The sequence below is a fragment of the Microtus oregoni genome, unplaced genomic scaffold, assembly GCF_018167655.1.
Source record: "Microtus oregoni isolate MIOR12 unplaced genomic scaffold, Mior012 000073F_001, whole genome shotgun sequence".
Classification (NCBI taxonomy): Eukaryota; Metazoa; Chordata; class Mammalia; order Rodentia; family Cricetidae; genus Microtus; species Microtus oregoni.
The window spans coordinates 2,713,160-2,723,801 of record NW_024543981.1 but is presented as its reverse complement, the minus strand read 5'-3'; the positions used below and the strand labels follow the sequence as shown (position 1 = coordinate 2,723,801).

Genomic DNA, 10,642 nt, shown 5'->3' with positions numbered 1-10,642 from the left:
TCCAAAGCAGGACTTAATTTGGGTTGAAAGAACAGGCTTTAGATAGTGAAAGGATGATGGATTTCATATGTGAAGAGTGAAGCAAAATTTAGAAAGTACAATAAATCAGATGTATACGTATATCTGTACGGACATGTGTGTATATTAAAGTTATGAGAAAGGCCAGGGGTGGTGGCACATAACTTAACCCAGCACTTGGGAGGCAGCAGTAGGCAAATCTCTGAGTTTGAGTTCAGCCTGCTCTACAGAGTCTCAGGCTAGCCAGGGTATGTATGCTCAAAAAGAGTTATGAGACAGGATGTAGCCTGGAAGGGTGAGCTGAGATCCCGGACTGCTATGATACTTTGGAATTGATATGATGGTACCTCCCGCAACAATGGTGACAAACAGGTGTTTCTTTTCTTTTTTTCTGAGATAGAATCTTACAGTGTAGCATTTCACCTTCCCTGGCCTGGATCTTACTGTCTGGACCAGGCTGGCTTCAAACTGCCTGCTTCTGCCTCTGGAGTGCCAGCATTAAAGGTGTGCCCCATTATGCATAGCTGTTTTTTTCAAGTGTATATTTGTATGTACTCGTATTTGCATATGTGTGAGTATACACATGTGGGCGTGTGTGGGCATGTATATGGAGGTCAAGGGTTAAAGTTAGGAATCTTCCTCTCTGTATCTTAAGTCAGTGGGGCAGCTGAACCCAGAGCTTGTTGATTCAACTAATTAATTAGCTAATTTGCTCCAGAAATTCTGCCACCACCTCAGGAGCACTGGAATTATCACTAGAACTACCTGGCATTTATGTGGGTTCTGGGGATCTAGGTCCTCTGGCTTGCTGCTTATGTGGAAAGCACTTTAACAACTGAATATCACCCCAGCCCCATTGGACATTTTTTTTGACTGGCCGATGTAGAACTTGCTACGTAGATCAAACTGACCTCAAACCAACCTCTCCCTCTGAGTTTAAGACCATGTACCACCATGCCTAGCCATAGTCTTAATAGTGCATTTTCCAATTATGGCATCTACTTAGCTCACAGAAGGTAATGAACACTGATTAGATGGAATAGGTCACTTTTTTTAGTTCTCCGCATTACAGTGACATAGAGACAACAGCTGCCAGAGAACTAAAATGAACTGTAAATATCATAAAAACAAATCAAAATCTCATTTTTTGAGGGAGGTCTCACTATTGGCTGTCATGCATCTTTCTATGTACCAAGCTGGCCTCCAACTCACTGAGGTCTGCTTGTCTCAGGCTCCTGAAACAATGTGATGTTTTAAAATGACTTGAAATGGACTACCCCACCTATGTAAGCAGCAGTTATTACTGCATAATGATCCTATTTCATAGGAGACCGAAGAAGTTTCTACATACAAGTTGGGTATGTCATGCACAGGATCATAGTTCACTAAACCTGTTTCCACATAATAAGAATCTGTCCTAGTGCAGATGATTCTTGCAGTGAAAACATGGCCTATTCTGGTATTCAGCAGAAAAACCATTTGTAAGCTTCTTTTAGTTTTTAAAAAGTCAGGTAAGCAGCATTTTTCTGCTTACAGAAGTATTCATAACTGCATTCTCAATTCTGTGGTGCCAAGGACATAACTTGGGGCCTTACACATGCTACATAAGTGCTCTACCATTGAGCTGATGGATACTTGGAAGTAGTGAAAAAATTTCTCCCAGTGGAAATAGATTCTACTTTAAATTTTTACTTATTTACTTTTGGTGCTGAGGATTGAACCCAATTCTGCCTATATGCTAAGCACACATTCTACCACTGGGCTACCATTAGGAAAATGAGATTCAATTTTAACAGCTACATAGCTACCGGGCGGTGGTGGCGCACTTGGGAGGCAGAGGCAGGCGGATCTCTGGGAGTTCAAGGCCAGCCTGGTCTACAAGAGCTAGTTCTGGGACAGGCACCAAAGCTACAGAAAAACCCTGTCTCGAAAAACAAAAAAAAACAAAACAAAACAAAAAAAAAAAAACAGTTACATAGATTACCAATTCAAGGCCTGCTTGGAATACAAAGTGAAGCTGGGCAGTGGTGGCACATGTCTTTAATCGCAGCACTAGGGAGGTAGAGACAGGGAGATCTCCATGAATTCAAGGTCAGCCTGGTCTACAGAGCGAGTTCCAGGACAGGCTCCAAAGCTACAGAGAAACGCTGTTTTGAAAAACCATAAAAAAAACAAAAACAGAAAGAGAGACAGACAGACAGACAGACCGACCCTGGGTAACCTCATGAGACTGCTTGGAAATAAAAGCAAAAAGGGGGTCAAGGTGTAGCTCAGTTGTAGACTATTTGCTTAGAATGTAATACACACAAGGTTAAGTACTTTAAAATGCCAAAAAAACCTTAGTGGACTATGAAGTTTTCAAAAATTCATCTTAAACTTTTTTATGTGTATAGGTGTTCTGCCTCCATGTATGACCTCCTGAGTGCCTGATGCCCATGGATGTCAGAAGAGATGTTAGATCTCCTGGGATCCTGTTGCAAGCCTCCGTGTAGTTCTGGAAATCAAACCCAGGTCCTCTGGAGAGCAGTCATTGCCCTTAACTACTTGACCCATCTAATCCTTTTCTTTTTTAACAAGATCTCACTATATGGCCCAGGTTTGGTCCCAAACTTACAGCAATCCTCTTGCCTCAGCCTCCTGAGTGCTAAGATTATATAGGCACATGCCATCATCACAATTGGCTTTTAAACCCATTGTGCGTGTGTGTGTAACCTTTCTGTCCCCCGTAGGACCAGTTCGATTCTGGAGCAGCTAGTTGTTCAATATAAACCTGAGTTTATTCTGTTTATTTGCTCACTCATTCAAAGATAATTTATTAAGCACCCGTTATGAACCAGAGCTCTTTTGCTTCTGCATATATAACCATGAGCAAGACATTAATGTCACGGTGCCTGCTTACAGGAAGCCATAGGTCAGTCACTGAGACAGAAAGAGGGTTGGGTTTGGAAGGGTGAAGAAAGCCCTCATAGAAATAGTAAATTTGGCTGGGTGGTGGTGGTGCACACTTTTAATCCCAGCACTCAGGAGGCAGAGGCAGGCAGATCTCGGTGAGTTTGAAGCCAGCCCGATCTATAAGAGGTGGTTTTAGGCTCCAAAGCTACAGAGAAACCCTGTCTCAAAAAACAAAAAAGAAAGAAAAAAATTGTGACTTGCCTACAGAAGAATTAGGCCAGGCATGGTAGTAAACACCTTTAATGCTAGCACTTGGGAAACAGAGGTAGGCAGATCATGGAGCCAACATCGTCTACATAGCAAATTCCAGGCCAGAAAAACTACGGTAAGACCCTATCTCAAAAAACCAATCTTCCCTTATGGAACTGGAGAAATAGTTCAGTGGTTAGGGCACTGGTTGTTTTTTATAGGGGACCAGTATTCAGTTCCCAGCACCCATATGGTGGCTCACAACAGGAAGTAACTCTGGTCCGAGGGGATCTACTGCCCATTTCTGGTCTCAATGGGCACCAGACACATAAGTGGCACACAGATCCATGTGCAGGCAAAACATCCATACATACAAAATAAGATCACTGCTGTGAGCCGAGAGGTATAGTAGGCCAAGATTACAGAGTGGTGACAGGTGTTTAATGTGGACTGTTGAATACATGGCTGAGAAAAACCATATACTTGGTAGCAGCTGTAGTCAGCTTGCTGATACACATACACACAGTCCTTTATCTACCTATCCCCTTTAAAATAAACCAACTGGATTTAAAAGAATCAGATTTTAATTTGTCATGTGCATCTATATAAATGAAAATATTCACAGAGGCTTGTTCGATTCCTGCTCCTACATAAAGAGAAAGTATGCTGAATAAAAAAATGTTCCTTTACCCACCCAACCCCCCTGTCAGGGATGGAAAAGTGCATGTGTATTCCATGATGGGGCTTCAATCTTCATGAATGTTGAAGAGTTTGGCTACTTCATTGAGATCTTCATGCTGCTCACCGTCCTTAATGATCTGAGGGGTAGAGTAACAATAGGTTCTTAACTCATTCCATGTGCACCCAGCCCTGGCCCACACAATGGGGCTGCCTGGGCTAGTCTCCAGTTACACACTGGGAAGGGATTGTGGGAACAGCTTTCTACTAACCCCAAATGAGCAGCTTGACAACTCTCAGGCTACCCAGCCAAGTCTCAAATCAAAAAATGTTTCTGAGCCAAGGTTTTGCCTTTGTTTTGCTTAAGCACAATCTGACCTTGGTGGACAATGCAACTCAGGGCACCTGGTGAAGTCACAGGACTATCTTCCAACCCCCACTTCCCATCTTCTTCTAAGGGTCTTGACAGGCACCTACCTTCCTTGCGATTGGCATTCGGTTAAAGACGTTCCATAGCACAATCCCCACGACTACTTTGTCCCTGAGGTAGAAGATGACACCTTTGCCGTAGTCCTCCCCTTCAACAGGGGCCTGTGGGACTGCAGGGGTACTGGGAGGAATTGAGATTTCAGAGGCTTCTGACTCTGTCTCACTCTCCGAGCGGATACCGGTCCCTGTAGCCAATCCCACAAACAAATACAAAACCCAAGTTCAGTTATTTTGACTTTGGAAAATTCTAGAAGGCAAATATCTGTATGTATGTGTAGGTAAACATATGTATGTGCATGTGATAACATGGGTGTCATTCTGCAGGATTGCTTTTTTGAGACAGGGTCTTTCTCAATGGCCAGGAACTCAACAGGCTACGTTGGCTGGCCAGCAAGCCCCAGCAAACCTGTTTTTGCATCCCCAGTATTGGAATTAGAATAGTGTGACAATACTGACCTTTTAAAATGTGGCTTATGGGGATTGAACTCAGATCCTCATCTTTGCAAGGCAACTTTTATCAACTGAACTATTTTCCTAGCCTGAAAAGTTTCTTTTCAAACTGGCTTAATTAAAGCTACTTCTAGATAGTTTGTTTTCCAATATTCCTCAGAATATTCTTGAGCCACTTTCAATTAACATAGGCCAAAGGAAGTTCTTTCTTGCCACCTCCTGGGCACTGCTGAACCTGACCTTGTACTTTTCTACTTCACTTACATCCCATGCTATAGACATTTCTAGGATCAGGATCTTTCCCAACTGGAAAGGGGTTGCACTTCTCCTCTCATTCACTACTGTACTGTTATTTTGTTGCTGTTGATTTGATACATGCTAGAGTCATTTGGGAAGACATCAGAACATCACTTCTGGATCTGCCTCCATCAGATTGGACTGTAGGCAAGTCTGTGGGGGCATTTTCCTGATTACTGACTGATGTGGGTGGGCCCAGGCCTCAGACAGCAAGTGTTGGGGGTTACCACTCCCTGGCTGGCGGTTTTTCCTTGTATAAGCAGGCTAACCAAGCCATGGGGTAAGTCCATAAACATCATTCCTCTACACTCTCTGCTTTGGTTCCTGCCCTGTTTAAATCTCTGTGTTGGCGTCACTAAGTGGTGGACTGTGATCAGGACATTTAAGCCAAATCAACCTGTCCCTTCACAAGTGGCATTTGGTCATGGTTTTTATCACGGAAATAGGAAGCAAACTAGGACAATGATTCAGGACAGTAGCTACTTGCCACATACAGCTATTTCAATGAAAACTGTTAGTAATAAAACAAACCATACAATTCAGGATTGTTTTTCTTTTCTGAGACAAGGTTTTATGTGGATCAGTCTGACCTGGAACTTACAGATAATGTCTTGCTTTCTCCTTCTTAAAAAGTAACTTGCCCATGAAACACATCCGGCAAAAAAGGACAGTTAAATAACTTAAGCCCAAGGTCATGGAATAAGGCCAAGGAGCTAATGAAAGAGATACATGTAGGAGGAAAGCCCATTCCAAGAATGGTGCCTCCCATATGAAGCAAACCTGGCATCCAGATCCGACAACCAAATTAGATTCAACTTAAGAACTCCTTAGCCCAATTCTTTACTTCCCAGGGTCCAGGGAAGACACCAGGCCCTAAGGGGTTCTCGCTTCTGGTTCTTGAGATTATTATGAAGTAGGCAATATAAAGAAAAAAAATCCTTAAAAAATCCAGGTTTACTTTATCACTTAGATTTGTCTCAGCCCCAGAAGATAAACTGGGGTGACTGAACAGGCTGTGGCCCACTGTCTAGGATGGATAGCTACAATATAAGAGTCTGTACTTTGACCAGGGTCTCAGAGCACCAGAGTGGGAAGTTTGGGTTTGGTTACCTTTTTCTTTTTTTGAGAGAGGGGCCTCTGTGTAGTCCTGGCTGTCCTGGAAATCACTCTGTAGACCAGGCTAACCTCAAACTCAGAGAGGTCTACCTGCCTATGGCTCCTGAGGCATGTGCCACCACTGCCCAGTGGGTTTGGTTAATTTAAATCACAACATAGAGGGTTTAAACACCAGATCCCTCTGGCCCATACAGAATCAACTCGTTCAGGAGAATTCCGATGCACTGCTTCTTAACATTCTTCCTAGAGAAGTAGTTGGGTTTCCATACCTGACTTCTCTGTGGCAGATTTTGGGTTGTCTTGTGCAGTTGCTTTTGCAAAAATACCAACTGTGGGCAAACTACTGTCCACAAGACCAATAGCTTCATAGCCAACATCAGGACCCAAATCACTCCTGTGGAAAGAGGACATTTTGTCAAAGGACCATAAGTGACGGCACAGTAGCGCATTCTCTTCATGACACTGTACTTTTATGCCAGTCAAATAATTCAGGATTTATAAGAGGAATGCCAAACAGATTTACTGTTACTGGGACATCTGAGGACAAGTGTGAGGGAGCAGGATTATCTCAAACAGCATCCCCCCCCCCCCAGAAGCTACAATACACAACATACACCCATATAAAATGATTTAAACTTCCCGAATTTTATTTTGTTTTTATCCCATCCAACATTTAGGGTAGGATAGGTTCCCATCGTTTTGTTTCTGTTTGAGACATGGTTTCTGTGTAGCCCTGGCTGTTCTTGAACTCCCTCTGTAGACCAGGCTGGCCTCAAACTCATAAAGATCTGTCTGCCTCTAACTCCTGAGTGCTGGGATTATAGGCACAAGCCACCACACCAGGTCCAGGTTCCCCACTTTTGATACACTCTAATTTTCTTTTCTTTTTTTGTTTTGTCAAGACTGTGTCGCCTCAGCTGTCCTGAAACTGGCTCTATACAGAACTTGTTCTGTAGACTTGGAACTCCCTCTGTGGACAAGGCTGGCCTTGACCGCAGAGATACACCTGTGTCTGCCTCCTGAGTAAATGGGATTAAAAGCTAATTTTCTTTAGCTCACATTAAAACTGCTTTTTTTAAGCTTTAAAATGTGTCCTTACTGGGTGAAAGTTGGGATTTAATGACTAGAGTTTCGTTCACTAAATAGCAGTCACTCCTTGGCCTTCACCTGGCATGCTTTCCTTCTTGTGTATACATGAATGCATGTGTTATGGCACATGTGGAGGTCAGAAGACAACTTGAGGGTAAATCAAGGTCATCAAGCTTTTTACTTACTGAGCCATCTCACTGCACCCCATTACTACATACATCTTGCTGCCATTATTATGGTTTGGAGTAATAATCTAAGATACTGCTTCTCCTAGTACACATTTTATCTTCTTTGCCACAATAGATCATTAAATCATATCTTCAGGGGATTATGTCTTCAAAGAAGAATAAACAGCAAATCCTTAGAATCTGTATCTAAGGCCCTAACTGATAACTCTATGGACTCACCTTTCCTAACTGTGTTGTATGTGCTGACCTAGAAATTTATGTTACCTTTCGGCCACTCACTCATAAAACTGTGTGACTGTCCTAAAAGGTACTTCTATTAGCTGTAAATTATTTCCAGCATCAACTTAGTCTTTTGAAAGCTTGACGTTTTCTTTTCTTTTTTTTTTTGTTACATAGTTAAATTTATTAAAATCTGGATTCCAAGCATTTGATAAAAGTTTGGTACTTTAGAAGGCAATTTGACAGTACCTATAAAAATATAAATGTGTGGTTACTAAAAATAACAAACATGTATACAAAAAAGAATGCTATTATCTCTATACTCCAAACGAGTCCCATTCACTAAAGATGATACCTAGTTACTTTACACACACACACCCCACCTCTTTAAAACACTTCTATACACAAATATAGCTCACTATACCTCTACCTGTTGTTTAAACTTTATATATCTTACATATGTTCCCAAGATAGGCCATATACACTATATTTTTTATCTTTTATTTATTTATTTATTTTTGTTGAAACAATTTCCGCCTCCTCCCCGCCTCCCATTTCCTTCCTCCTCCTCCCACTCCTATCATTTCTGTACTCCACATTTCCATTTCTTTAGAGTACTGGACATTGGACCCAGGACCCTTTCCATGTTAAGTGCTCTACCACTAAGATATACTCCTCTCACTTTAAAATCAGAGTCAGGATCCTGCTACATTGTTCCAGAATAACCTTAAACTTGAGGTCTTCCTGTAGTAGGTGGAAGTAGTCAGGCACAGTTCCAGCTAACCTTCCAATTCAAATCAATCAAGATCAAAGTGTACTAAACAGGGCCAACCCTGAGGACTTGAGAATGTTCAGTACTAATTACTATTAATCAATCAATAAATCACCCCCCCTTTCTCTTTTTTCCCTTTGAGAGACAGGGTGGTTTTGTTTTGTGCTCTGTGTTTTTACATGTATGTGTGTTTTGTCTATATGTTGTCTGTAGGTCACATGCATGCCTATTGCCCATGGAGGCCAGAAGACTGTGTTGGATCCTAGCCCATTCTAAACTTTTTTTTTCTGAGATAGGGTTTCTCTGTGTAGCTTTGGAGCTGGTCCTGGCACTCACACTGTAGACCAGGTTGGGCTCAAACTCAGAGAGATCTGCCTGCCTCTGCCTCCCAAGTGCTGGGATTAAAGGCATACACCACCAATGCCTAGCTCCATGCTAATCTTTTTAAATTCAAACTGTCTTATAGGCCTGTGAATTGCTGATCTTTTTTTGTTTGTTTGTTAAATCATTGAAATAGGGTCTGACTATGTAGAACTTGCTATGTAGATCAGGCTGGCCTTAAACTCACAGAAATTTGCCTACTTCTGTTTAACAAGTGCTGGGATTAAAGGTGTATGCCACCATCCCAAACAAATTCCTGGTGTTAAAAGCTACGTATGAGTGGTCTGTGTTTTTCCCAGTATGTTGGGACCATTAGGGATACTAGTAAAGAAAAAATACAGAGCTGCCCATTCTAAATGCTGTACTTTTGTACCAACCACTACAGCTCAAACTCTTTCTTTTCCAGAAGCACCAATACAAATAATTTCTATCCATTTTATATATGAATATGGCACTTTTATTCAGTGGCCACTTAGGGGTAGAAGGTATGGACATGGGGTGGAACTTTCCCCCTTCCATAGAATAATATATTGTCTACAAAAAAAAAGACCGATCATAAACCAAATAAAAAAATGCTGTATTTTGGACTCATTAATACAGAGTTCTAACCAGTTGTGTCCCCAAGGCACAGAACTATTACCAGAACATTGACTGATGCCAGTATGGCTTAGCAGCTCCAGTCATATTTTCTCCAGCCAGTCTTCCGCTCACAACAGCATGATCGTGATGTTCTACTCGCCTTCGACCCAACTTTATATCATAGAAGCATGCAGCATCTCCGGCCTTTGGAAACAAATACAATATGGAAACAACATATTTAAAAAAAATTAAAAGCACAATATAAACTTTGGGCCTCAAAGTATCTTGTTTGTTTTTCATTTTTTTTTTTTTTTAAGTTTTTCGAGACAGGGTTTCTCTGTGGTTTTGGAGCCTGTCCTGGAACTAGCTCTTGTAGACCAGGCTGGTCTCGAACTCACAGAGATCCGCCTGCCTCTGCCTCCCGAGTGCTGGGATTAAAGGCGTGCGCCACCACCACCCGGCCTCTTGTTTGTTTTTCAATAGAGGGTTTCTCTGTGTAACAGTTTTGGCTGTCCTGGAACTAGCTCTGTAGACTAGGATGACCTTGAACTCACAGAAACCCACCTGCCTCTGTTTCTGGAGTGCTAGGATTAAACACCACCACCGCCCAGCTGACCCTAGCAATGTTAATTAATGTTTCCTATTTACAGGCTAGAATCATTCCTAATCAGGCGACATTCCATTTTTATGTATTTAAGATTTATTTATTTATGTATTTTGTGTATATGGATATTTTGTCTGCAAGCATGTATATCTGTACACCAGGAGAGGGTATTAAACAGTTGTGAGCTGCCAGGTGGATTCTGGGAGTTGAACTCAGGACCTTTGGAAGAAAGTGAGTATTTTTAACCACCAAGTCATTTCTCCAGCCCCATGAGATTCCATTTTTAAAGAAACTGTTCTTTCTATACATGTTGGTTTAAAAGAAAATGTCCCCCAAAAGGAGTGGCACTATTAGGAGGTGTGGTCTTGTTGAGATGGGTTTGGCCTTATTGGAGGAAGTATGTCATTGTGGAAGTAGGCTTTGAGGTCTCATACATGCTCAACCCATGCCCAGACAATTCACTTCCTACTGCCTTTGGATCAAGATGTAGAATTTCAGCCACTGCATTTAAAATGTTTTCTTTTATAAGAGTGCCATGATTATAGTGTCTTCTCTTCAAAGCAATAAAAACCCTACGACACTATACTTCCAGAAAGTATCCTAAATCTTCTTTATATATAC

The 10,642-nt window shown here is 41.8% G+C and overlaps 1 protein-coding gene across 2 annotated transcripts in view; it reads right to left on the bottom strand.

Moving 5' to 3' along the window:
* Positions 1–3,585: 3,585 nt before the first annotated feature.
* Positions 3,586–10,642, bottom strand: part of LOC121441073 (apoptosis-inducing factor 1, mitochondrial) — a 47,384-nt gene continuing 40,327 nt past the window's right edge. For both annotated transcript variants that reach the window (XM_041642210.1, XM_041642209.1), the window contains exons 13-16: positions 9,479–9,621; positions 6,459–6,583; positions 4,315–4,511; positions 3,586–3,977 (exon numbers count right to left, since the gene is read on the bottom strand). In XM_041642210.1, the coding sequence (XP_041498144.1) occupies positions 3,906–3,977; positions 4,315–4,511; positions 6,459–6,583; positions 9,479–9,621 (537 nt within the window). In that variant the 3' untranslated portion in view covers positions 3,586–3,905. The remainder of the gene's footprint in view (positions 3,978–4,314; positions 4,512–6,458; positions 6,584–9,478; positions 9,622–10,642) is intronic.